Here is a 27,691-nt window from a genome sequence, read left to right as displayed (position 1 = left end):
TTTTTTTCAAGAAGTAAGGGAATCAAAATGTTATGTAAGTTTTTAATGGTGATAACATTGGTAATCTATCAATTAATTTTTTAGTGCCTCGCCTATTAAAACCGTACTCTCATTAATCTAATCTGTTTGCACTGCCTGTATTTTAATGATAATCACTCTTTTAAGTAGAAAATATTGAATAAGCGACCAAGCCTTCAGTACTTTGACTACTATGTAAGTTAAATTTGAAAAAAGTCACACATTTGTTATTTATTCACTTTGATTTTGTAGGTTTTTGTACATTATCAAACTTTATTTAACAATAAGTTTCACGGATTTTTTATGAAATATTTTTATTTTTTGTTTTTTATAAATAAAATGCACCATCTTAAAGTAGAGATTTTAAGCTTTAAAAAGTGCTATAATTTTTCCTAGCACATTTTCATTAATTTTTACTATTTTTACATGTTTTTTGAGGTTAGGAAATTCCTGTGATGTGATAGCTCAATTCTGACACCGGATTCGTGATAAGGAGGCAAAAATACTACAGATAACATATGTCGCATGAAAAGTACAGACAACTTGTCTAAATTTCGTAGACCTCTAGTGTCCAGAGATCCAAAATAGACAAAGTATAACTGACAACCTTAGTGGACTGATACAACTAACCATGCTAATTCCTGGTGGCCCAACTATTTATTTGATTAAAAAAAAAAAGAATTTCAGATTTGTAATCAGGAGAAAACATACCTACCCCTAAAAACTTACCCTCAGAGTTACAGTCTGTAGAATATTTTCCCATTTAGAAATATTCCTATATTATGACATCTATTAAAACTGTACTTTTATTGATTTAATTTGTTTGAACATCCTACATTTAATGATAATTACAGCACTAAATAAGAAACGCTAAAGAAGCAGCATAAACTTACACCCTTGCATTAAAGAAAGACCTAAACTGACGTTGATCATGTAAGACAAATTAATGTAATAATCCACATTATTTGTTGTTTAATGATTAATTTTTACAGGTCCTCATATTTGCTAAACGATGTTTACATAAAGTTGTTTGGACCTTTAGTGACTTTTGAAGGTAATTAACGTTTACAAGTATATTTGTAATTGTCTTGTCTCACGTATGATAATGAAGTTCGATTCTGCTGTTAATTCAAGCTGTACCGGCCTGTATCTGCAATATTTATAACTTGTTGCAGGCGACACGATATCACTGTTAATGCATTTGAGCAGCTTACTTTGTCGGAATAAGCTGCAAATAAGGTTGAGCATGATTTCTAGTTCTATCATGGTATTTAACATCGTCTATTACATATATTACTCACTTTTTTCGAGTAACGCAAGAGATGAAGCCTTAAAGTTTCTTACTGGGCAGATAACTTCGTTTCACGTAAGTATCTTTCGTGTTAAAGTGGACTCGGGTTATATTAACATTGTCGCTTGTGTATGTTTTAGTTTTTTGTTAGTTATTGCCTCATGTATATCTTCGCTACAAGTTATTTGAAGGTAAGGAACCTGTATCTAAAGAACTATAAACCGATTTTTACTGGAAGTGATGAAGTAACGAACAGCATTCAGAAGGAGAGCAGGCTTGCGATTAAATTTGCATGGGTGCTTGTAGCAGCCGTCGTAGTTAACGTGACTTTGTTTTTACCATGGACGGGCGACGAAGAAGATTTTATTTTCATTTTAAATCGCTTCAAGTTACATTTTGGGAATGATTCTCTTGGAATTCTCCTACAACTGGGCATTTTCTTCACTATTTATCACGCTGCATATGTGGCAATTACCCCGATGTTTATAGTTATTTATTATATGTTGCAGATTAAGTTTCAGCTTGCCTTGTTAATTGAAAAGGTGGAAAGATTAAATTTGATTGAGAGCAAAAACCTGTCGAAGTTTGTAACAAACGACGTAAATCACCAAAGGAAAATAAAACGGCGGTTAGTCTCTTGCATCCGTCACCACCAGTTTATCAAGAGGTGATTGTGATTTTATCTTTATAGTCCAATTAACTAAGCCTTTAAATCGAAATTTTGTCAACTTGGCTGAATTTTTGATATGAGTTAGTTTAAGATATATTATAACAATAAGTGAGAGTAATTTTTTGTTCAACCCCCGGCCAAGGGTGGAAATAGATAAAACAAAGGGCTTTTTCAAGATAACTCAAAAAGGGTAAGAGCTAGAAAAAAAAGTTTTTCATGAAAGCAGACAATTCTACATAAAAATGGTCTCTTAGCTTTTTCTTGTACTATTAAAATTAACAGAGTTAGGGAGGCTAGAAGTTAAGGGAAGATTTCAGAAATTTAATTTTGTTAAATCATTAAAATTAACGATTAAAAATTTGATTTTTTGTTATAACTTTCTTATTAAAAATTAAAAAATATATCTATTTCTCTGAAAAGAAAAGTTACATATTTTAGAGCAGATTGAAAAAAAAAATTACAAAATTCAATCATTTTTCTGTTTGTTATGATTTTTTTTAAATTTCTGAAATCTTCCCTTAACTTCTAGCCTCCCTAACTCTGTTAATTGTAATAGTACAAAAAAAAGATAAGAGGCCATTTTTATGTAGAATTGTCTGCTTTACAACTTTCATGAAAAACTAGCTCTTACCCTTTTTGAGTTATCTTGAAAAAGCCCTTTGTTTTATCTTTTTCCACCCTTGGCCGGGGGTTGAACAAAAAATTACTCTCACTTATTGTTATAATATACCTTAAACTAACTCATATCAAAAATTCAGCCAAGTTGGCAAAATTTCGATTTAAAGGCTTAGTTAATTGGACTATTAGAAATAGCCCAGTTACTGTAGCTGAAAACATAGTAATACCTCTGAATTTTTTATAACTGCATCGATTTTTCTCAAAATTTAGAATTAGGCTCGTCTTACCCCTCACTTCAAAACTTATATATGCGCTAGCTGTGCTTTTTGTTCTTAAGGGGTGAAAACCACCCCCTATTGGAAAAAAAAGAAAAAATACAAGTTTAAGCATTTTATGTAATCAAATCTTTTTTATTTGTGCAGTACGAGTAATTTCATGTGCTATCTAACATGAAACTTAATGTATCCCAAATTTTCAACCCGGAAAAACCTTTAAAAACCACCCCTTTGATGAAAAAAATTTTTTTTTTCATCTTGAAACGTTTTAGTCATGCATTTTTATCAAATTAAAATTGATTTCTTGATTAAAAAATCTTTTTTATCGATTGCAACTTTTCAACCCTTGAAAAATACCCCTTTTTTGAAAATAAAATAAAATAAATTTTAAATGTACATTCGTATTAAACAAACATTTGTTCCTTTCTTATAAAATAATTTTGAATTGATTGCAACTTTTCAACCCTTATTAATTAATAACTAGATAGATTTCACAGGGTCTAACGACACTTATAGTGTGCGATAATTCAATAAACAAAGAAATGTAAATAAAAAAAATAGATAAATTTCGAACGAATACACTGAAGATGAATTTTTCGAGACAAAACGTCTGAATCTGGTACGGACTGAGGCCGTACAGTATTGGGGGTCATGAAGGCTTGCAAAAAATGTAATAAAATTTACAGGGTCGTATTTTAAGTTGATGATGGTCCTGGAGAGACGAAACGTTACATATAAAAATTGATTATGCCATTCTATAGGGGGCAAAAGGTGGCCATGAGAAAGTGTTCTTTTTTTTAATATCACTTCAAACAAGGCTGAAATGAAACAAAAACGGATTTCCAAAATTTCATTTTTTTTTCAAATATTTCGAAAACTAATCATGTTAGCCTTGATGAGCCAAAAACCCAGAACATATTTTTAGAACATAAATGAAGAAATCCGCAAATGGATTGCATTTAATTTTAATTCTGTCGCCAAAGGCACTGATTTGTTTATTAATTTTTTCTTAAAAAAAATTAGACTATCATGTTATTTCGATCGTATTTCCGTTAATTTTGATTCTAAATACTTTTAAAACAGCTCATTTTAAAGGTTTTTCAAAGTACTTTAAAAAAGCTACAAATAGTTTTTTTCCTGATATTTATGGTTTTGACGTTATTTAACGTTAACTGGTTCCAATTTAGTTTTAAGCTAATATATAACAATGTTTAAAAATCCATAACTCGGTTTATATTGCAATTAGAGAAAAAGAAAATAATGCCATTAGATTTGTTTTTTAATTACCTTTCTTTTTATTCATTACAACTTTTTCGTTAAATCCAATGGTTTCAGAGTTATTTGCAAAAAACTGCCCGGAAAACTGTAAAAACTGTTTGGGCGTAAAAATTTCCACCCCCAAGAAGGGGTGGGAACCACCCCCAGGGCAAAAGGCACTATATAAGTTTCGTTCCTTGAGGCATTCCCCACATACAGTCAATATTTCACGTCAATCGGTTCAGTTATAAAGAATTCGGAGGTAAAAACCCTGAGAAACTGGATTAAAAGCTTGTAAATAAAACCTATATTATACATTGCTGTCGAAAATAATAATATCACATTTTTCTAAGTATGTCGGGAGAAAAGTCAATGTGTGACAGACTAGAACTAGACCATCACACCCATACATTTTTGGGGTAGCTCATGTTTAAGATTATTTGAAGGTCGACTATTGATTTTAGCAACTTGAGGAGTTTGAAATGTCAAATGAACTTGACAATGAAAAAATAATTCAACCATATCTCCGAACGTATATGTATGGTGGTCTAGTCTATTACACATTGATTTTTTCCCGTGGGACATTGACATTTTGTAGGTTTCAAAGGGACCTTGGAGAACGGATATACTGGCCAACGTTTATACTTGCGTCGTCAGTATTACTATTTGAAACAAGCTTGTTGATATTTTACCTAAGTGTAAGTTTTCGCGTCTTATTTTTACGTCACTCATACCATTCAAAAGATTCTCTTGACACCCTGATCAAGCGAAATTATATACCTTTCAATTTCAAGGAAAATATATCGACTCGAAATTTTGCACTGGTTCTATTCAATTTTCTTCGTTTCAGAATGTTTGTCCCTCCAGCAACTACAGAATCCTGTATTCTTTTGCAGTAACTATCCTACAACACGTAGTATTTGGCTTTGTAGGTGAAACTGTGGTGGAAGAGGTGCGTCTTTTTATATTTATATTTTGTTTCGCTTTCTTTCTCAACAAAATTAATGGTTTGTAGTCCGAGAGACTGTACGTGGCGATTAAGTGTTGCAACTGGTACAACTGGGATAAGAAAAACTGTCGATTACTGGAAATATTCTTAAATCACACTCAGGAGCCGATGGCGTTTACATCTTCGGGGATTATCGGTGTGAGCAAGGAGCTCATAGCTAAGGTATTTTCAAGTACGCAGGGTGATTCTTAACCTATGCATATAGACTTGTGAGGTTATGTAAATAATACTGGGGATCGACGGTTGTCTGATCTGAATCATAATCATAACCAGATAAAGAAAAGTTATTTTCTTAATTTAATCGTTTGTCGATTGGTTCTTCGATTGACTAGGAGAAGGTAAGGTAGTCGGATTTTTGTAATTTTTGATATTTATGGTACGTGTAGTTTGGACCTTGAATAAGAATTTTCCGAAGTAGTTCGACGCAACGTTCATAAATTACCGAGATAATCGATTTTGAAGTTTTACCTGTCAATTAAATTCACTAGATGTGACAAAAAATTCAACTGGGAGCCCAATTGGTAGTGTTCGGGACTTGGAGTTACGAGATCGCTGGTTCGAGTCCGTCGTGTAACATATTTTTTTTTTTTTTTCAAAACGCACCATATGGTTTTTTATTATTTTTTTCCTCTCGAAAATTATGAACAAACGAAATATAATAAATACTTATGTATATGTAGGAATATTCTTCAAATATTTCATTAAAATGCACAATTGGTTGATAAACAATACTTATTTATTATGAATTAACAATAAGATTTCATTAAAAAAAAAAAACAAACGAGGTCAGGTAGGATGTTCTTTTATTTTATATTTATATTAGTATTTGAGATTTTATGCAGTGTGGTACGAGCCAAAATTGTAGCTATCATAAAAAAATGGGAAACAGAAATTTTTTAAGCATCTAGCTTCCTTTCTTTTTCTTTTTCTGATCTCGAAAATTATGAACAAACGAAATATTATGATAACTGTATGTAGGAATATTCTTCAAGTGTTTAATTAACATTTTGAGCTAGATTCTGTGGGTCGTCCACCGTGTTTAAAAAAACCGCTTACAGAACACAGTGCTCGGGAATAAAAAGTTTCGTTAAATTCCACAAAAGGTAGAGAAGCATCGAAACTATGTGATGAAAGAACAATTTTTCAAAATATTAACGAAATTTGCTTCAACGTCGATATTTTGAAAACAAAATGCGTCTGTGAAAACATAACATTTACACGACATGCTAGATGCTTAAAAAATGCCTGTTTCCCATGTTTCTATGATAATTATCATTCTGGCTTATACTACACTGCGTAAAATGTCAAATACTAAAAATAAAATAAAAAACCTACCTGACCTCGTTTGTTTTTTTTTAAAGAAACTTTATTGTTAATTCATAATAAATATTGTTTATCAACCAAGTGTGCATTTTAATTAAATATTTGACATAAGTATTTATTATAATATTTCGTTTGTTCATAATTTTCGAGATGAAAAAAATAATAAAAAACCATATGGTGCGTTTTGAAAAAAAAAAATATATGTCACGCGACGGATTCGAACCAGCGATCTCGCGACTGTCAGTCCCGAACGTTACCAATTAGGCCACGCTCTCAGTTGGAAAATGTGTCACATCTAGTGGATTTAGCTGACAGGTAAAACTTCAAAATCGATTATCTCGGTAATTTTTAAACGTTGCGTCGAACTACTTCGGAAAATTCTTATTCAAGGTCCAAACTACACGTACTATAAATGTCAAAAATTATAAAAATCCGACCTTACCTTCTCCTTGTGAGATCGGAAAGACTATACCTAAGTTATCATTTCACAATTTTACGGATATATGTCGGGAAAAAAATCACCTCGTATATTTTTTCTCGTTGTTCTGTTTTACAAATAAAATTCCAAGTAGTTTAAGGTTATTTTATTTTAAATCTTTCAGTCCTTCAAAGTACTTTACTCTGCCATAACATTCTATCACAGCATGTCCAACAACAGGTCCATGAAACAGTGAGAAACTTCGCAGTTCTTCGTTCACCGTAGTTAAGGAGGTACATCGGGTTTACTAAAATGCACAGATGTACTTGAAATTTATATAGCGTATTACTCAGTGCTCCCTCTGTGCGTCATATTTTTTTTAAAATTTTTTTGAATGTAGATTTTCAGGTATTGTTGTTGAAAGTTGTTCATTTTAACATAGGTTTATATGGCGAAGATGGACGGTGCGGCTCTTTTTTTGCCCATAACAGAAAAAATGTAGAAATTGTGGAACAAAAACTTCTCCATAGACAGTACACAGTATTATCTTATTTTTGATGTAAAACTAACGTAAGTTTTGAACATAGTACAGCTGTATTAATTAGAAACAGAAACCAATAATTGCATTTATGTCTGATTTGAGGATTAATGTGACAACGTCGCAATCAGCTGACAACAAGGAGGGAATACATTTGAAAGACCTGATAAAAACGAAATTGATTTCAAACATATACATTTTTCCTAAATTCCATGTACACTGTTATCAACAATAAATTATCCACAACAGATTATTTTTTGTAATGTTTTAAAAAAAACTAAATTAATTAAAAAAGGCTAGGAAGCGGTGATATAGGTATTTATTGGAATAAAAATACAGTTGATAAATCCTTTTAATATATTTAGTGGTTTATAAAAACATCGTAATCTGTACCCAATATTTAGCGTTACATAAAGTTTTTTTTACTTGATTAATATAATTAGTAATACTTGAGATAAAAGCATTTGTACGGAATAACAAAGGAACATAAATATTTCTCAGGAAACTTTATATCTAAAAAATTAGTTATAGTTGCAAAACTTTTGTAACATTACTAAAATAGAGATGAAAAACAAGAACAGTGAGTAATAATGTAATTTATATCACAGAACCTTCAAAATTGCATCCAACATTTTCTTTGACTTGGACGAGAGATGAGCGCGAGTGTCATTTCATTTCTTTAGAGCTAAATTAACATACTTATTTTCTCGTTGTTTTACCAGTTCACTTGATTTACGGATTTTAAATAAAGGATAGAAGATAGATCTTCGCGAGGATAATACGACACATTTGTTATATATAATAATTATATTTTACATAGTTTACACACAATACATTTTTGAACGCGTACGTATCTTTACCCGAATTTGACGCGGAATATCTCCGATGTCCGAGGTCTGTAGGTTCGCAGTGTGTACAACTGCACTCGATTATTATCGCTGTTGCCACATCTACATAGTGTTTATACGTTCATTAAATCTAATTTAAAACTACTTAAATATGATATTTTTATGTTGTTAATTTTCAATATGTATGTTATGTGCATATTGAGTAGATTTCTTTGCTATATAGGTAATGTTTAACGCAAATAATTTCAATAGAATTTAATTTTTTCAAGTTGGCAGCGAGTTTTAGTCCCATAAGAAAAGCAAGGGACTCTCCCTGCGATCCTCACTTCCCTCGGACCCCGATATGTCTCCTTAAATGTGGTTACTTTCTTTTTATAATATATTTATGCACAAAGGTAACACACTCAAATACTTCTCTTCTGGATCTTTCAGAATCTGGATTCAGAAATTGTAATACCATCAAAAATTGTAATTATAATGAGTGTTTGATTACCATCTAATTTACAGATGAGTAAATTTAATATTTCTTCGTGTGCATTGTATCTGTCTATCTGTTTGTTTACCACAGTTTGAATAGTTTCTAATAAAACTATTTTAAAATTTTATTGTTTTGTTTTCCTTCCTTGAAGCTTGGGACATCCCTGTTATATTAAAATAACCACTTGCAGCATATTGAGGCGTATTTCCAATTTTTTTAGTTATCCAAAAAAAAAAATAAACAAATAACCATAATCAAGAAAAAGCGTTACACTGTTGTCGTTGCGTAAATAAAAAGTACATTTAGACAGACGTATTTCATTAACCCCCACGAAATCGCAACAAGAAGACAGCGATAAAACCATCTGACATTTGGGATCTCGCCCACCCCTCCTTTCCAGCGCGTGCTGCGATGCACGGTTACCAGGGCGCCGTTGCGCTTTGTTTCGCGGTGCAGCCTCTCCTGAAAGCTGCGAGCCCGAAAGTCTGCCAGGCTTTCCAGTTTCCAGGCAGTCCTGCCCATCGGACGTTTCTCGCCGTCGAGATTCCACTCGCCGTCTTTTTTCCTTTCGTCCATCGACACGTAATCGCAGAACAGGCTATAAATATGAAGTGCACCTCCCATTTTATAAATTTGAAACTTTTAAGATTAATTAGTCTTTAAGTGTACACAAAATACGACAGGTAAGTCCTCAAAATGTTACCGTCTCCTTTTTTGTCCTTTTTAGAGTAATCTCTGCAGTTTTTTACCACTTCTGATAAGATTTTATCAAATTTTATTGCTTAAAATTATTGTTTCATCTATTTTAGAAGCATGCTAAACTCTCACTCAAATAAATGTATATAGTTTTACACAAATCCCTGTTGCAAAGACCACAGAAATATATACACTTGCTAATTACCCATTTTCAAAAATCAGAACTGTTAAAACTTATTGGGAACCTCTGGAATCGTTCGCGAGCTACATGCTACATAAAAAGAGGTGTCGCAGATAACACGACAGGCCATGCAACAATTTTTTTAATTGTGTAATTATTTCACATCTCGCTGAAATGTCTTCTCATGTTTTGATAATTTCCAAGGCAAGCTTGATGACAACAGCCAGAGAGGAAGACCTCAAATGGGCAAACCCGGGGAAGCACTTTCGCGTTTCGGATTACTTTGGGGGATCTCGGCCCTGACTGCACTCTTGGTGGCCTTCGTCAGCGGCTCCTGGTTGTACACGGACGAGCCCATTTCGCTGCCCAATTCAACACGACTCTCCTTTTCCATCGGCATCACTGTAGGACTATGGACCGTGTGCCCTTACGTGAAGAAGATAAACACTACAATACGTAAGTATTTGTAGTGCTTTTATTAGTAGTAGGCGCTTGTTTCTTAGGTTCAGTTGTTTCGTTGGTCACTTGTTTATTATTTTGATTGAAATATGAAATTATATATTTTTTAAATGCTTGTAACTTGTAAACAAAAACCAATCGGACCTATGTTCATATAAGAAAAAATGCTTGAAATTAAGCCAGCTACCATCTGTCAATGTATGTCACAGAGCTTATAGAACATCCCGTATATCTGTAGTTAAAAAGTGGCTTGTAAACATTTATGAAGACTCTTAGATTAAATTGAGTTTCATTTTCTGATCTTAGTAACTAATTAAAAGATTTAAATTCCATTTAATATACATATTTTCTTTATACCAATAAATTTGCAATTTAAATTAATAACCAAGTGAATTATTTATTGGCAGCACATTTGAGGAAATGACTGATTAATGATATCAGTCACAAAGTAAACAATTTTTATCAGAACTATGTTTATTACTGCTGATACTGCGGATCAATTATTTTTAATCGTTATATTAACTACAATAAATATATGTTAAGGTAAAAAATTTCAACGCGTGAGCTGCAATAAAGAAATAAAAGAACAATAGTACAAAATATATATATTTTAAACGAAACAATAAAATATCAGCACTAATATTATTGTCTATGTCTATTAAACAAACAATTTCACAAGGGCAATCCCTATGAAGGCAACTGTGGAGAAATGCACCGTCGCCCTACTATTGTCATTATTACACAGATCGGAGTCACATGTTTGGCAAGAAAAGTCCCTTGAATACATGTTAGTTATATCTGCCCCAGATAGGTAGGAACAAATATCTACACCCTCAATTTGCCTGCTTTGGCATTCTCTGATCGTCACAAAATTATTAACTGCAAAGTAATACGTTTTCAAACATATTTCACTAAACGTTTTAAATACTTACGGTTGCTAGTATAGGTTGAGGTCGTGCACACGTATGTGCCCTGTGTAGTTGAAGTACTCGCGATTTCTTTGGCAGTACCTACGTCAGTTGTCACAGTGGAATTTCCACAGTACTGGACTCGAATCCCGCTCTCGTCCAAAGGACTGTTACAGGCAGTTCCATCGGCATCTGTAGTGCAATAATAACAAATGGAGGGTTCTGCGCTGGTCGAAGCTGAAAGACATCCACATTACTTTCTTGTTTTAATGATCACTAAAGACGAATAGTATAACTTACCTAAGACGCACCATAGAGAAAGACAACCAATAAATTCCTTGTAAAACTTCATGGTTTCTGTATCCCGTTGTAGGTCACAACACGCACAGACGACAAACTCGGGATAAATGTACCTTCCAATTTGTAACTGACAAGGTTTGCGTTTTATCTTCTTATCGAAATGATAAAGCGATGAGCAATTTTAAGACCAAACTTATCTCCAGAGATAAAATATGCATATCCCATGGTGAAACAAACGTCGGTTTTTGTCGGTATCTGATTCATACACAGAAACAGAATGACGTCATCGTCACTTTTTTAATATGTCCTATTGGAATTTACAAACTGTTATTATTATTTATGTATTAAATTGTGAAAATTAAATCCTGCTTTTTAATACTTGCAGATTTTACATCTCCCACTTGTTCCTTGGTAAAATATAAGAAGTGGGACTATGATTTTTCAGACTTCGAGGTTTCTGGCGCTTTGGATCTGGCGCAACTCATAGTATCAAGAATAAGGTAAGTCTGGTAATATCTGTAATATAAAAACTTGCATGGGATATTTAATAAAGTACGAATGGTAGAAGAATATTTTTTAAGATCCTCTGACCTACCACAGTAATATGTAGAAACATTTTGGGAACCACTGGCTTCACTGACAGCTCGGCTGGCTGTATACACAATGATTACACAAATAAACTAAACATATCTAAGAGTGTATTTAGTAAAACTACTTTTATATTTACAGATCATGTACTTTACTTTGCGGAACAGCCATAATATTGATTATCACGGCGGTCATTCTAGCCGTTTTGGGATATATCAACAATGATAGGAAGATCGTTATAGCTTGCGGAGTTTTCATTCTTGGAGGTAAGTCATCACAAAGGTCCAACTGAACAACTCAATTTTTGTAACATTGCTCGTTATTCTTTTTCGCGGTTTTTCAAGGTTTGTCGATCGGTACCAGCCTGGTAATCTTTGTGACCTACCTTACGGAGACGTTAATAGAAGTGTCACACACCGACAAGGGACTGCACTTCGTGTACCATTACGGGTGGTGTTTCTATTTGGCCAGCACAGCGTTCCTTTTGACCAACGCAGCTGGTTTGTTCTCCATCATGGGATATATGAACACATTCTCCAACGTCGATGAAATGGTAAGGTGAACAACGTTCAGTTTGAAGAAGTAACTGCGTAATCCTGAATGATTATCCTCCGTAGGTCAAACAGATGGTTCCAGGAGGAAAGAGAAAGCTCCAGCAGTACCCATACAAGAGCACCCTAGTGAAACACGAGTACCAGCAGTACGATTTACTTTCTAGTAGTCGATTGAAGATGGAATCTGATTACGGTGCTGTCACCACTGATACTCCACCAGATGTGTGTTCCACAAGTCACTGTCCGCTACCGACAAAAGGAGACTACAGTCTCTCTACTCTACCAGAGGAAGGTTTCAACGAAGGGCCCATTTTGGCTGGACAAACTGTACCAATAACCATTAAAAGCCAAAGCACATCAATGGGATTTTCTAGTTTACCCGTTACGAAATACGAAACGGTGTGTCAGGGGTATTGTGAAGTTGCAGAGATTGAAGAACCCGCTTGTAGTACTTACTATGACGAAGATTATACCGGTCAGGGTCCACAAAAAGGTAAAGGTATACTCAATTTTAGTAATAAAAGGCCTAACACACATTCTTTTGGAAGTGCAGTGTGATAATTGTAAACAACGACAGCGATACGGATTAATTTTTATTTTAAAGACTAACAGACGTATTTTAATGTTACTTTTGTTTTTATGTCATATCTAAATTGATTTAATGATAAAAATAAAGAACTGATTTTTTAAAGAATATACATAGTTTTAATAAACATAGACGCCGTAAGTGTTTCATATACGTTTTATTTATTATCAGAGTATTCTTGAGGAGATTATTTTAATTCAACCCCAATGCCTTAACAACAAATAAAGAGAATACTTCTTTGGTTTGACTAAATAGTTTTTCCCCCTCGGTTAATTTCCTTTCTGCTGGTAGAGCCGGAACAGTTACACAGAACATCTGTGGTGGGCCTTTCTCTGCGTTGGTTGTATTTGTCACAGCTGTTGTATTCGTCGACAATGTAGGGTTTGCGTTGGTTGTAGCTGTAGAATTTGTAGTATTTGAAACTGAATCAATCAAAGTTAATTTTCCACATTTTTCAATGCAATTCACGGGAAATGGTAGTTTACGTTGTAAACTTTATTTTGCGAAAAATTCAAGTCATAATATTTATAAACAATTGCGATACGATTTAAAAAAAAATTCTTATCTTGCCTCCTGTTGGTCGTAAAGGGTACTTTTTTAATTTTAAAACCGTATTTTTTTGCCAGCTATCCATTGCATCTATTTTCGGTGAGGTAGCATAAATAGCAACAATTTTATTAAAATTGTTTATAAGCGGAAAACGCACGGTTTTTTAATGCACAATTTGAGAATGTTAGTGTCAAAAAACGGTGATATTTTTTAATAGGTCGCTTAATTACGTCTTTAAGATTACAATGACGCTTTCAGAATCATTTTTGGTTGAAAATTAACGCCAGAGGCTTAAAGTTCATAACTTTTGGAGCCTCTGTTATAAACAAATTGAATTGTGCGAAAACTATTGCACCTACAGCGCCCACTTTTGGCACACTTTTAAAGTATGACAAAACCCTCAACTTGTCATAGGTCTTGTAAAATTTTAACAATAAATGCGATAGTTATAAACAAATTAAAAAATGGGCACTTTTCTTGTTTTTTGCAATAACTTTTTTGTTTATTAACCGATTTTAATTTAACAAGTCTCATTTTGTAGATAATTTTACTCCCTACAAGCTGTTCGCTAAAATTGATGGTTTTCCCTGCAAAGTGAAAAAATTGTTTTCCTCACTTATTTGTTTAAATAGAAAAGTTAGCTAATAAAAGTTTTTGACTCACGAGATGTCTTGTATTATGTTCCTTTAGACAATTTTACAAAAATTTCGCGGATAGGTCTTTTTTCGAGTAAAAATTTAATTTGCTTGGTCTATACCTACTTATCTGTATTTTATATTTCACGATTTTCTGGCAGAATTTAACAAGCAACGTAGCGCGCCTCGAATCAGCAGATATTTGGCAACACTGTGAGAAATTATTCACTTCGTGACCAGCAACTAGTGCGGAAATATTTGTCTTGAAATGTGGACGATAGAAAATTGTATTTAAATATTATAATTATTATATTAATTGAAAAAAAGCCATACCTCATCAGGGATCGAACCCCGAACCTTCAGATTAGTAGGACAACGCGTAACGCTTTAAGCCACGAGACCACGTTTATTCAGTTTCGAAAACCTGTCTTATATAATTAACGTTGTGCCTCTTGTGATATAAACAATAATTATAATGAATATATTGGCAGACGGCTGGATACCAGTAATAATATTATTGGCATACTTTGAAGAATTATCAAAAACAATAAAAAATAGATTGTTGCATATTTAAAAAAGACCTATTTATCTGTCAGTTTAGAGAAAGTATAGTGTTGTAGTAAAATATTTTCCATGGTAATGATTTATACATTCGTGAAAAAACTGTTTTTCTCACTCATTTGTTTAAATAGAAAAGTTAGCTAATAAAAGTTTTTGACTCACGAGACGAGAGATGTCTTGTATTATGTTCCTTTATACAATTTTTTTTTCGAGTAAAAATTTTATTTGCTTGGCCTAAAGTGAAATGTAGAAATGTAGAAAATAAACCATGCGATTTAAAACACGTTATTTATAGAAAAATATTTATTTAAGAAAATATCAACAGTATCACCTGCAAAATGTATTTTTAAAACTTAAAAACAATATAAAAAAAGTATATACACTTGTTTCAATCTATCCCCAACGCATTAACAGCGAATGAAGCGAAAACTTCTTTGGTTTGACTAAATAGTTTTTCCCCCTCGGTTAATTTTCTTTCCGCTGGCAGAGCCAGAATAGTTACACAGAACATCTGTGGTGGGCCTTTCTCTGCGTTGTTTTTATTTGCTACAACGGTTGTATTCGTCGATAGTGGAGAATTTGTAGTATTTGTAGCTATAGAGTTAGTATTATTTGAAACTAAGTCCACAGAAGTCACATTTGTAGTAGTATTTGATATAGTTTTATTACTAGCAGTCGCATTAGAAATAACGATGCTGTTGTTCACAAAACTAATGCTTCCATAAACTTTGGCCGTAGAAATGCAAGGTATTGTGATAGAAGCTGTACTCCCAGAAGACCGCTTGCATTCAGTACTGTTGTTGTCTTTGCATGGTATGCTACTCGTTACGCAGTTTGTTTGTTTCTCATTGGTACAAGGGACTGTGGCAGTAACACTTGCAACGCACATCACAGTTCCGTTATTGGTGCAGAGGGACGTTGTATTCGCCGGACAGAAAGTGCCGCTGTCTGCAGCACAAGCGACGATCGCATTGGGCTCGATGGTGGCTTCTTTTTGAACCGTATCTCCGTTGTGATAGTAATGATGGACGGTATAGTGATCGTACCTCGGGGTGTAGCCATACCCATCGTAGTAACTATTGTGATAGTGGAGACTGGGGATAGTCACTTTCGCCAGCGAGTGGCCCAAGAAGAATCCTAGGGCTGTTTTGTCGGTGTCATGGGTGGTGTATGCTCTTTGCCCTCCGTCATCACCACCGTAGTGATTATTTATATTGTTGTTAATAACTGTGACTCCACTTCTTTGGGAATGAGATCCTACTTGGTGATGATAGTTGTCGGGGGTATAAGGTAGAGATGGTCCATATGCTGTTGGACTTTGGGGAAGGCCCATGGAACTGTACGATAGGGGCGATTCGTCTACGGCGGAATTGTAATGTGGGAGTAGCTTTTCTCCTGTTGAATTGAAATGTGGGAGTGTTTTTTCTCCTGAGGTGTTGTGATGCGGGAGTGGTTTTTCTTTCGTGGAATTGAAATGTGGAAGTGGCTTTTCTCCTGTGGAACTGAAATGTGGAAGTGGTTTTTCTCCTGTGGAATTGAAATTAAGGTGTGGTTTTTCTTCTGTGGAATTGAAATTAGATAGTGGCTTTTCTCCTGTGGAATTGAAATGTAGAAGTGGTTTTCCTCCTGTGGAATTAAAATTAAGATGTGGTTTTTCTTCTGTGGAATTGAAATGTGGGACTGATTTTTCTCTTGTGGAATTAAAATTAAAGTGTGGTTTTTCTTCTGTGGAATTGAAATTAGAGAGTGGCTTTTCTCTTGTGGAATTGAAATGTGGGAGTGGTTTTTCTCCTGTGGAATTAAAATTAAGGTGTGGTTTTTCTTCTGTGGAATTGAAATGTGGGAGTGGTTTTTGTCCTGAGGAGTTTTCTCCTGTGGAATTGATATGCGGAACTGGTTTATTTCCTGCTGAGTTGTAATGTGGTGCTGGTTTATCTCCTGCGGAGTAGTCATATGGCACTAGTTTTTCCCTAGTAGAGTTGAAACGTACGATCGGTTTTTCTCTTGTGGAATTGTATTGTGGGACTGGTTTTTCTCCTGGGTAATGGAAATGAGGGAGTGGTTTTTCTTCTGATGAGTTGGAATGCGGAAGTGGTTTGTCTCCTGTGGCATTATAATTTATGGGTGGTGGTGCGTTCCCTGTGTTGATGGATTGTGGGGGACGATTTCTTACATAACTTCCTGTAATAAGAATAAGTTTTTTAGTTACTTAAAATTGGACGTCTTTATTTTATCATTAAATGCGGTTAATAACAATCAGGGTGAATGTTGTGACCTTGCCTATATTTGTCAGATTTTCTTAAACCTATCTATTATTGCAGCGGTATAGTATCTGGTAAACTTTTTCTGAATGATGTGTGACAACTTGTCATTTATCTCGGTCTTTGACAAAAATTTAAGAGAAAAATGTGCAAAATACTCGTTCAAATGAATTGGATGTAAGCCAAAATGCGAAATGAAATAATACTTTTTTACAAATGAAATCTAACATTTTGTTAGCTTTCGTGGAAACATATTTGACAGTATAGAAGATTTTGTTGTTCTCTTAAAACTATATAGCTGTTACATTATAATCTGTTTAAATACTATTTGCTTACCTGGACTAAATGGTGGTGGTTTTTTGTCCAGAGGGCTGAGTCTTGGTGTTTCATGGCCTGCGGCTAATCCAAGGGGTCTTACTTTTCCAATATTCCCTGTAGATAGAAAATCCTTTATACAAAAATAAAATGTCTATTAAATAATATCAATAAATGGATAGCCTTAAACATATATCTATTTTGCATTTGAGTGCAATACTAAATATTATTTAATACATGGAGGATTGTCCAATAAACTACTGTGTATCAATAACAAAACTGGTGGATCTTACTACTCCCGAACATAAAAAGTTTCAGTTTTACTCATATAATTTCAACTTTATTTTTTTTGTATGATCACATGGTCAAGTAGGGTTATCTTAGTTTGTTGTCTGTCCATAGTTCTCTGGAAGTTTGAAGGATATTTCTTAGACCGAAAGGCATTCTAAAGTATTCAAAATAACCCGCAACAAATGGTCTCGTCAACGTTTTTTTCTCGAATTTCATGTGACAAACAAATAAAGATTACACTTCGTGGTTTTATCAGGAGAAATAGAACACTAAAAAAAATTACGACAAAGCGACAAGCACTAGTAACAGATGTGGTATCTGTAAACTATGCAATTAAATATTTATCATCTTTGCGCGTAACTACTAGTACTATAAAACTAAGTATTATTTTCTATAATACCTGAACTATATGGTGGTGGCTTTTTATCCAGAGGAGAACTTAGTGGTCCATTGCCCAAATGAAACCCACGTTTGGGTGGCTGATGGTTCGTGGCAAAATCGATACGTTTTTCCGTTTCCCTAGTGTCTGTGAATATATCATGTTAAAAAAGAACATTTGTATTGTCTCTGTTGTACCTGAGTCGGATCGCGGTGGGGGTCCAATAGGTTTAAATGGATTAGCACGACCTACAGAACCTGGACGTCTCACATTTCCTCTCGCGTTAGTAAAACCAGGCGATGGTTTATAAGAGACGTGATACGTCGGACGTGATATTATAGAAGTATGGTGAATTGCTGGAGGCTTGTATGACGATCGAGCTGTAAAAAATTAAAAAGCTTTGAAGTGACAGTAATTATTGGATATTTTTTAAATCTTCAGCAAAGTGTAGAACAATATGTTGGTTATTTTCTAGTAAGTCGGCTCTAGATAAACACCAATGGTATAATAAAGGAAACTAGAATGATCAACTTAGGTATTGTTAGTGTTAGTGAGGATTTGAGGCACAAAAAGATTATTTAAAAATTATGGTTTATTTCAAGGTAAACTTCTACACTGAATCTGTTAAAAAATAAAGAAAACGAATATAATCCCGCCTAAGTTCAGCAGTTATGTGTATTTCATTGCAATAATTTAAAGTATCAGTTATTTTATAGTGAATTATAGTATTAATTTAAGTAAAAATAGTTATTATATTCTTCAATCTAGCATACTCATAATTGATAGTCTCAAATAATTATCATCATTAAAATCAGGCTTTTGCTTGTGGAAAAGCTGATAGAGAAAATTTAATGATAACGCTGAAAACAATTATGCAGAAATGATAAATTAAATCAAGGTCATAAATATTTACATCAGTCGTTTAAATGGAAATATATCTTTATATTAAGAAAAGCAGTCGTAGAGCTAATCTAACTTATTTGCGTGATTCAACTTCTACACAATTTTTTTATGCAACTTTCTGCATATCGCGCATTCGTTTCTGTACATTATATTCAACAAAACTTGTAAAAGTACTCACAACTGGATATGCTTGCCCGGCCTCCGGCGTACCTTCCACATTCTGTGACATGAACTGTTACAAGTAGAAAAATATTAAAAACGATTGAACTATTCACCATCATCAACAGCGTAAAACACTAAACACAAGAACTAGTTACCATACTAGTTACTTAGATAACTATCTCATTATTGTTGGCTGTAAACCCAGTGAAGCTTCAAGAAGTAACATCTCTTGCCAGCTCTCGACAGCGAACTGCTTTAACAATAAAAGCGGCATTTTAAAATCAATTTAGTGGAAGTGGTTGAATCAGTATAATTCCTACGTCATATTATATTAAATATACAGGAATTCATACAATCAAATACGTCTTTCATAATCCCGTTTGCGTTAATTTAGGGAATTAAATACAAATGGTATACCACGTATTAACATATATTCAAAAAATAAAGTGTTTGTTTCGTTGGCAAAATGTACTGTAAATATGGTTGTATTAAATTATACAGGGTGTCCCTGAAAAGGATGGACAACGCTTGACCACAGGTTCCTTGGATGAAAATAAGACTATTTAGCCTAACTTACCTATATACAAAAGTGCACGCCTACTGAGGTACAGCCTTCTAAATATAGACCAGATAACCTAGTTTTTTTCAAATAATTTGAAAACTGTTTTTCTTAGGAACTTCAAATTTGGTACACTTATTTTTTTATATAAGGACAAGGTAAATATAGAATTTGGAGAGAATACATATATAGGATGTTCTATTTCTAGTGTCTGTGCGCCACTGCCTATCCCGTAACTTTTTTGTGTGTCCGCCAATGACGACAGAATTTATATTTTTAAAAATAAGCACTATTTTAGAATATTTTTTTGCTCTTATAAAATTTCGATATCGTTTATGGATTTCGAGTAAAATTCACATTTTTTATACATTAAATATAGACAAAAATTCCGATTTATAAAAAACAATTTATAACTGCACAATTTTGGTATTAGCATTATCAATCAATGAAATAAAAATCAACACTAATATTTTAAATAAAAAATATCAGCTAATAATGTAAGAAAGGCAACATTGACATTTTAAATAAACTGATATTTGTAATCACTTTAAAATAATATTACAGTAAATGCTCAAAGTTACTTTCTTGTTCTTAAACGCAAACATTAGTTCTTCGAAAATTAGAAATTATCCAACAATTGTGCATTACCTCTCATAACATTAATTTCATGTTGTATTCTTTCCCATATTCGTTTTTTTTATTTACTGTAAAGTTATTTTAAACTGTGGTCCTCAACGCTCCCCAAATGAAATAATTACATGGGTTTATGTCCGGGGATCGAGGTGGCCATTTTAAATGGGCATTATTTCCTCTACCTATCCACCTGTTAGACCTTTAATAACCTGTAATACCTACCTGTACCCTGTAATACCTGTAGCCTGTAATAACTGGTCTTTTAATACTCTATTAAAGTAACTTTTTGAAAGCCAACCTCTGCCGCTAAACGCCTTTTATTTACTTGAGGAATTTCTTCGACCCTTTTGAAAATTTGTTCCTCCAGCTGAATAATTCCTGCCGTACATTATCCACGATTTACAGGTAAAAAACGTCCCGTTTCTCGAAGGCGTCTCTCCGCATTAGCAAATGTTTTGTGATTTGGAAATCTTTTAGCATATGTTCGAACAGTAGCACAAAAATTTTCTTCACAATAACCCAAAACTACTAACATATCAGTTTGTTCAGCAAAAGTATAAATTGCAATAAAAAACAAAGTAAGCTAACATTAAATCACAGCTAGCTTGACACAGAACCTTTTAATTATTGTTATGAATTTGTTTCTCTTTTATATGGTACCTCGTACTAGAATGTTCTATTTATCTTAAACTGATTTTATATTATTTAATGTGTAAAAAATGCCAATTTTACTCGAAATCCATAAACGATATCAAAATTTTGTAAGAGGCAAAAAAACTTCTAAAATAGTGCTTATTTTTAAAAATATAAATGCTATCGTCATTGGCGTACATACAAAAAAGTTACGGGATAGCCAGTGGCGCACAGGCACTAGAAATAGAACATCCTGTATATGTATTCTCACCAAATTCTATATTTACCTTGCCCTTATATAAAAAAATAAGTGTACCAAATTTGAAGTTTCTAAGAAAAACAGTTTTCAAATTATTTGAAAAAAATTGGTTATCTATTCTATATTTAGAAGGCTATATCTTAGTAGGCGTGCACTTTTGTATATAGGTAAGTCTTATTTTCATCCAAGGAACCTGTGGTCAAGCGTTGTCCATCCATTTCAGGGACACCCTGTATAGTTCGATAAGTTGATCCCAAATAATAAACATCAAAAGCAATATAAGTATTTGTACTACTTTATTTAAGAATTTGCGATAAAATTATTGGAGAAAATAAATCGTAAATTTAAAATTCGTATCTTATTAAAAAATATTTATTAAGAAAAAATGTGAACATTATTAATTGCACAATACATTTTTAAAGTTTCAACAATGTATATTCACTCCCAAGAGTAATATGTTTGTCAGACATATAAAACTGTCAAAACCGATTATGAAAGAAATTTAATTCTTATATTAGTCCATCTCTCGATGTGGATAAAACATTTCAAGGCAAAGGAGTAGGTAGAACTAATGCTTTATAAACGTTTTATTTACATCAGTGTGTTTTTTGGTGCGCTTGTTTTAATTTAGCCCCAAAGCATTAACGGCAAATAAAGAAAACACCTCTTTGGCTTCACTAAATAGCTTCTCCCCCTCGGTCAATTGTCTCTCGGTTGGTAAAGCCAGGATAGTTACACAAAACTTCTGTGGGGGGCCTCCTTCTACGTTAGTTGCATTCATTACAGCCGCTGTATTAGAATTATTTGTAATAGTGTCTGTATTGCTAGCAGTACTATTAGAAACTACGATGCTGTTGTTCACAAAAGTAATGCTTCCATAAACCTTGGCTGTAGAAATACAAGGTATGGTCATAGAAACAGCATCCCCAGAAGATTGCTTACATTCCGTACTGTTGTTGTCTTTGCATGGCACACTACTCCGTACGCAGCTTGTTTGTCCCTCATTGTTACAAGGGACGGTGGTCGTAGCACTTGTGACACACATCACTGTTCCGTTCTTGGTACAGAGAGACGTTGTATTTGCTGGGCAGAAAGTACCAATATCTCCAACGCAAGTAGTAATAGCGTTAAGGTCGATGGTGGCCTCTTTTTCAACCGTATCTTTGTCGCGATAGTAATGGTGGATGGTGAAATTGGAGGTGGTACTTTTCGCCAGAGAGTGATTTAAGAAGAATTCCAACGCTGCGCTACCGGTGTCATCGATCGAGTTGTGATTTTGTCCATAACTTCCTGTAATAAGAATAAGTATGTTTAGTTGATGGAGATTGAAGAATGTTAAGTGTAACTTATTATTGATTTAAGGTAAGCAAAATGAATTCAACAAGAGTATCTCTTTCCGGGTATAACACATATTTTAAGGGGGCCGATATTAGACCCCTGAGGTAGCAATGTACATACGTATCGGATCACAGATATGTCTCATATTGTCGCCCATCCATTAAATATGATAAATATCATCATCCTGGAACTAAAGTCCAAATTGACGTGTTATTGTTTGATACAATTTATTCTTTTAATTTGCAAATGTACGTGTCTGTATCGCAAGGAAAAACCTCTTGGTCAACGTATCGTATACGTGCGATTAGACATTAATCTGTAACTCCAAGGTTAACTTTTCCATGCGATAATGTCGCGGTTCGTATGCAGAATAATAATTTATAAAATATTCCAGTATTTTTAAGGTAAACCAGGTAAAAATTTGAATTTGAACACTAACATTCTCTCATTCATTGATATTTTGCCTTATTCCTTAAGTGATGATTTTATTGTCATATCCAAACCAAAATTTAAAAAGTAGTATGTCGTGAGCAGAATTGAAAAAGCTTTAAAATGCTGCTGCCTAAGGGGTAGCTTTCAAGGCAGCAACACTTACGCCATCACGATTCCCCCTAGAAAAGAAAATCGACGTGTCTCAGGGTTTTTTTTGTTCTTTTTTTAATTCCGATATTTTCCAGGTAGGAAGTTTTAATTGTAACACCCTGTATATTTACGTATGATTCTTTTCACTGAAGTGATTCTGTGACTAGAGCTAACTCGAAATTCGCTGGCAAACGAGGGTTACAGAATACAGAATGGATCCGTAGGTAAAACCCTTCGAGCATATACTCCTAGAGGCAGCTTTTAGTGCTGAGAAAGCGCGTCTGGTGTGCGAGAGAGAAAGGAGAATAAAAGGACTTGCTATCTCTCTCGCTCCGCGAGCTGATTGGTCGGGGCTTAGGTGCAGGACGGTCATTGGCATGGAGGGGAGCACGCACCGACTAATCCAGCTCGCGGAGCGAGAGAGATAGCATGTCCTTTTATTCTCCTTTCTCTCTCGCACACCAGTCGCGCTTTCTCGGCACTGATGGCTGCCTCTAGGAGTATATGCTCGAAGGTAAAACCATGTAACTGTAATACTAAATACTACACCCATCATACCTGGACTAAGTGGTGGTGGAGTATTGCCCAACAGGAAGTTATAGTTGGGTACCCAATGTTCATTTGCAAAATTGATTTCAGTATCTCCTGCAAATACGTAAAGTTAGAAAAGAAATATTTCGAACGCGTCTCTGTTGTACCTGATTCGTGTGGTGAAGGGTCATATTTCCAGGGTCTAATATTCGCAAACGAGTTGAAAGGACCTACAGAATCAACAGGTCTAACATTTCCCCGTCCGTAAAGGGAATGGGATGGGAAATTGAAGGAGATGTCATAGGTTGGACGTGGTATTACGGGGACATCGAAGACCGGTGGAAGGTGAAATGACGCTGGAGCTGTAAAAAGTTTGATTGAAAATAATTTTATATTATAAAACTAACAAAAACCTAAAAAGGAGCTAGACATTTTGTTTATTGTCCAATTCTAATATATTCTAAAATAAATAGCAGAACGTGCATTTAAAAGAAAATGTTTTAAATTTTTGTTGTTATGTGTTCAAAAATCTATAAATTTGTATAAACTATATTCAGTAAAAGCTGCGGAAGTACTTACATTTAAATACCTTTGCAAGACCTGCAAATTTTACACTTTCTATCACATTAACCGTTACAAGTAGCAAGATATCAAAAACAATTGTTCTACACACCATTATGGGCAGCGTAGAACATTAAGTAGAAGAGCTAATCGTCAAAATAATTAACGATCTCGTTATTCACTTGCTGAACCCAACAAAGTTTCAGGAAATAACGTCTCTGGTCAACGCCCGAAAGCGAACTGTGGAAACATTGATAACAGTATTTTAAAACAATGTTAAGGAAACCAGTAAGTCAGCATAATTCCTACGTCATATTATATTAAATATCCAAGAATTAAAACAGGTTAGCGCGTCTTTAATAATCCCATTTACGTTAATTCAGAATACTAAATGCCGATCGTATACCAGACATTTATACTGTACCGATATCATAAAAATGTTAAAAATTTGTTACATAATGATTACAATTTGATTTGACCCAATGGGCTTTATGTATTTGGAGGTGCTGAATCCGAATTTGAAGTCCGTTTAGCTCAAACAACTTAAAATCTTGAGTAAATGGCAAAAAATAGTGAAAAAGCCACGAAAATCACGTTAATGAGCTTAAAAAAATTCGAAAAAATTTCTGAACTTGATCAAGTGGATTTCTTATGTATTTTGATGTGCTGAACTTAAATCTGAATTCTTTTAAGCTGTATCCCCCCCCAAATTTTGCAAAAATGCAAAAAAGTCGCCGAAAATTGCGAAAAATTGCCAAAAGAATTCGAAAAATTTGTTTTGTATGTTTCTTATGTATTTTCGAATTTGAAGTCTATTAGTTGCATCCCCCCATGGTTTTGCAAAAAAACGCAAAAAAATAGATGGAAATGGCAAAAAATCATATTAATGAGAATGAAAAAATTTAGAAAGCGATTTTCTAGATTGGATCAAGTGTTCAAAGTTTGTTGAGCCTCGTTACCTAAAACTTTTGCAAAATTCGCAAAATATCGCAAAAAAATAGAAATCGTGATTCCAAAAAATATTGAATAAATATCATGGATATGAATTAATTCTAAATAAATTCGACTGGCTCGAACCAGGCTTTCTTCGATGTTGTATTATTGCTCTTACACATTTCTTCTCTTGTAGCGAAATCTTTTCTCTTCATATCAAGCTTGGTCTCATGAAGCAGGTTGTCAAAGCTCTGGACAAAGACGGTGACTGTTCTCACTATTTAGCAGGTTTCCAGCAATAAGTGTTGCCAAATTGAAAGAAGGAATTTTTGGTTGTTCTCAAATTCGTACTCTATTGAAAAAGCAGCATGGCAAATTTCAAGAATATCTCTCGGTACTTTTTAGGAAATAAGAAAAGTAGGGATTAAGAAAAAAATGGTTGAAGCGATGTTAAAAAATTTCAAACAGTTAGGTTGGTTGATGAATCTTAAATGCACTACGGTGAAGAACAAGGAGAAAGATTCCATCAATATATAATACACCAGGAAAATTAGTGAAAATAAAAGAGAAAGTCAAAAAAAGTCCTATCCGCGAGATTATTGTAAAATTGTCTAAAGGAACATAATACAAGACATCTCTCATCTCTTGAGTTAAAAACTTTTATTGGCTAACTTTTCTATTTAAACAAATAAGTGAGGAAAACAGTTTTTTCACTTTGCAGGGAAAACCATCAATTGTAGCGAAAAGTGACTCTCAGACAGCTTGTAGGGAGTAAAATTATCTACAAAATGAGACTTGTTAAATTAAAATCGGTTAATAAACAAAAAAGTTATTGCAAAAAACAAGAAAAGTGCCCATTTTTTCATTTGTTTATAACTATCGCATTTATTGTTAAAATTTTATAAAACCTATGACAAGTTGAGGGTTTTGTCATACTTCAAAAGTGTNTTTATTGTGAAATTTTCTTACCGAATACCACTCTAGCTTCAATTAAAAACTGGAAATTTTTTCTTGCACACGAATATTTTTTAGAAAATTCGTGTGCTCGAAAAAATTTCCAGTAATAATTGAAGCTCTAGTGGTATTATAAGTGAAAATTAATAAATTATTTTCAAATTATTATTTCTCATAAAAAAAGAAAAAAAATTAAATTTTAAATTGTATTATATTGCTTTATATCTATTATTGAAAAATTAAAATGGTTGTGATTCATATTTTTAAATTAGTAATAAATATAATAAAAAAACTTTATATATTAAAATTTTAAGAAGTTAAAATTGTAATTTTATCGACCGCATTATTTTTATTAATATTTTTTAATTTTGAGAATTTTTAAATAAATTCAAATGCTTTTTATTCTTCTTTAAATCATTTAACAATAAATAATAATTTGAAAATAATTTGTGAATTTTTACTTTAATTTTACATTTAAATCGTAATTAAATAACTAAATATTATAAAAGTAAATTTACTTTGGCTTATAAAAAAAATAAATTTTGAATTTATTTAATTAATTTTTAAATGAACGATAGCTTCATTTATTTATTTATTTAATAATCGTAAAATAATTCCGAAATTGAAATTTTAATTAATATTTCGTTTAACAATAGTTTTTGTGACATTTTTGTAAATTAGAAAAATTAAGTATAAAAGCTGCATTTTTTCTGGGGTTCAGGGCTAGTGTACGAATTCGTAAATATGTCCATTGTTATTTTTTCGTCGAGCTACCCCAGTTTAAAAAAAAGAAGTTTCTACGATGAATAGAAGCCTAGATATTGCAAAATTTCAATTTGAATCAATTTGAACTCACGGTTTTTTAATGCACAATTTGAGAATGTTAATGTCAAAAACCGGTGATATTTTTTAATACGTCTTTAAGATTACAATGACGATTTCAGAATCATGTTTGGTTGAAAATCAACGCCAGAGGCTTAAAGTCCATAACTTTTGGAGCCTCTGTTATAAACAAATTGAATTGTGCGAAAATTATTGGACCTCCAGCGTCCACTTTTGGCACACTTTTAAAGTATGACAAAACCCTCAACTTGTCATAGGTTTTATAAAATTTTAACAATAAATGCGATAGTTATAAACAAATTAAGAAATGGGCACTTTTCTTGTTTTTTGCAATAACTTTTTTGTTTATTAACCGATTTTAATTTAACAAGTCTCATTTTGTAGATAATTTTACTCCCTACGAGCTATCTGGGAGTAACTTTTCGCTAAAATTGATGGTTTTCCCTGCAAAGTGAAAAAACTGTTTTCCTCACTTATTTGTTTAAATAGAAAAGTTAGCTAATAAAAGTTTTTGACTCACGAGATGAGAGATGTCTTGTATTATGTTCCTTTAGACAATTTTACAATAATCTAGCGGATAGGACTTTTTTCGAGTAAAAATTTAATTTGTTGGTCTATACCTACTTATCTGTATTTTATATTTCACGATTTTCTGGCAGAATTTAACAAGCAATCTAGCGCGCCTCGAATCAGCAGATATTTGGCAACACTGTGAGAAATTATTTACTTCGTGACCAGCAACTGGTGCAGAAATATTTGTCTTGAAATGTGGACGATAGAAAATTACATTCGAA

The 27,691-nt window shown here is 33.3% G+C and overlaps 4 protein-coding genes across 4 annotated transcripts; 1 reads left to right on the top strand and 3 right to left on the bottom strand.

Moving 5' to 3' along the window:
- The first annotated feature begins 9,243 nt into the window (after positions 1–9,243).
- LOC108915457 (voltage-dependent calcium channel gamma-7 subunit-like) lies at positions 9,244–13,032 on the top strand. Its single transcript, XM_018721490.2, has 6 exons — positions 9,244–9,426; positions 9,825–10,076; positions 11,673–11,787; positions 12,017–12,141; positions 12,220–12,428; positions 12,493–13,032. The coding sequence occupies exons 2-6, from the start codon at positions 9,863–9,865 to the stop codon at positions 12,985–12,987; spliced, it is 1,158 nt and encodes a 385-aa protein (XP_018577006.1). The 5' UTR covers positions 9,244–9,426; positions 9,825–9,862; the 3' UTR covers positions 12,988–13,032.
- Positions 10,670–11,408, bottom strand: LOC108915458. Its single transcript, XM_018721492.1, has 3 exons — positions 11,288–11,408; positions 11,012–11,224; positions 10,670–10,958 (listed from the first exon to the last, which is right to left on the bottom strand). The coding sequence occupies exons 1-3, from the start codon at positions 11,337–11,339 to the stop codon at positions 10,738–10,740; spliced, it is 486 nt and encodes a 161-aa protein (XP_018577008.1). The 5' UTR covers positions 11,340–11,408; the 3' UTR covers positions 10,670–10,737.
- Positions 13,033–15,087: 2,055 nt separating the features above from the next.
- On the bottom strand, positions 15,088–19,307 carry LOC108915462 (early nodulin-75-like). The gene is made up of 5 exons (XM_018721496.1): positions 19,088–19,307; positions 18,204–18,386; positions 18,028–18,153; positions 17,358–17,453; positions 15,088–16,941 (listed from the first exon to the last, which is right to left on the bottom strand). Exons 1-5 carry the CDS (start codon positions 19,188–19,190, stop codon positions 15,149–15,151), a joined length of 2,301 nt encoding a protein of 766 aa, XP_018577012.1. The 5' UTR covers positions 19,191–19,307; the 3' UTR covers positions 15,088–15,148.
- Positions 19,308–21,513: 2,206 nt separating this feature from the next.
- Positions 21,514–24,393, bottom strand: LOC108915464. Its single transcript, XM_018721498.1, has 4 exons — positions 24,186–24,393; positions 23,774–23,968; positions 23,634–23,720; positions 21,514–22,445 (listed from the first exon to the last, which is right to left on the bottom strand). The coding sequence occupies exons 1-4, from the start codon at positions 24,280–24,282 to the stop codon at positions 21,778–21,780; spliced, it is 1,047 nt and encodes a 348-aa protein (XP_018577014.1). The 5' UTR covers positions 24,283–24,393; the 3' UTR covers positions 21,514–21,777.
- Between the last annotated feature and the right edge of the window lie 3,298 nt (positions 24,394–27,691).

The sequence above is a fragment of the Anoplophora glabripennis genome, unplaced genomic scaffold (assembly GCF_000390285.2).
Source record: "Anoplophora glabripennis isolate ALB-LARVAE unplaced genomic scaffold, Agla_2.0 scaffold791, whole genome shotgun sequence".
NCBI lineage: Eukaryota > Metazoa > Arthropoda > Insecta > Coleoptera > Cerambycidae > Anoplophora > Anoplophora glabripennis.
This window is presented reverse-complemented; position numbering and strand designations above follow the sequence as displayed.

Excerpts from the sequence above, each read along its gene's own strand:
- LOC108915457 (XM_018721490.2), top strand. The coding sequence starts at position 9,863 with ATGGGCAAACCCGGGGAAGCACTTTCGCGTTTCGGATTACTTTGGGGG. Across the intron at positions 12,142-12,219 it reads CGGAGTTTTCATTCTTGGAG|GTTTGTCGATCGGTACCAGC; the intron begins GTAAGTCATCAC and ends CGGTTTTTCAAG. Across the intron at positions 12,429-12,492 it reads TCTCCAACGTCGATGAAATG|GTCAAACAGATGGTTCCAGG; the intron begins GTAAGGTGAACA and ends TATCCTCCGTAG.
- LOC108915458 (XM_018721492.1), bottom strand. The coding sequence starts at position 11,339 with ATGAAGTTTTACAAGGAATTTATTGGTTGTCTTTCTCTATGGTGCGTC. Across the intron at positions 11,225-11,287 it reads TTCTCTATGGTGCGTCTTAG|CTTCGACCAGCGCAGAACCC; the intron begins GTAAGTTATACT and ends GATGTCTTTCAG. Across the intron at positions 10,959-11,011 it reads CTCAACCTATACTAGCAACC|TTAATAATTTTGTGACGATC; the intron begins GTAAGTATTTAA and ends ATTACTTTGCAG.
- LOC108915462 (XM_018721496.1), bottom strand. The coding sequence starts at position 19,190 with ATGATGGTGAATAGTTCAATCGTTTTTAATATTTTTCTACTTGTAACA. Across the intron at positions 17,454-18,027 it reads GCCACCACCATATAGTTCAG|GGAATATTGGAAAAGTAAGA; the intron begins GTATTATAGAAA and ends TTCTATCTACAG. Across the intron at positions 16,942-17,357 it reads ACCACCACCATTTAGTCCAG|GAAGTTATGTAAGAAATCGT; the intron begins GTAAGCAAATAG and ends TTCTTATTACAG.
- LOC108915464 (XM_018721498.1), bottom strand. The coding sequence starts at position 24,282 with ATGGTGTGTAGAACAATTGTTTTTGATATCTTGCTACTTGTAACGGTT. Across the intron at positions 23,721-23,773 it reads CCCTTCACCACACGAATCAG|GAGATACTGAAATCAATTTT; the intron begins GTACAACAGAGA and ends ACGTATTTGCAG. Across the intron at positions 22,446-23,633 it reads TCCACCACCACTTAGTCCAG|GAAGTTATGGACAAAATCAC; the intron begins GTATGATGGGTG and ends TTCTTATTACAG.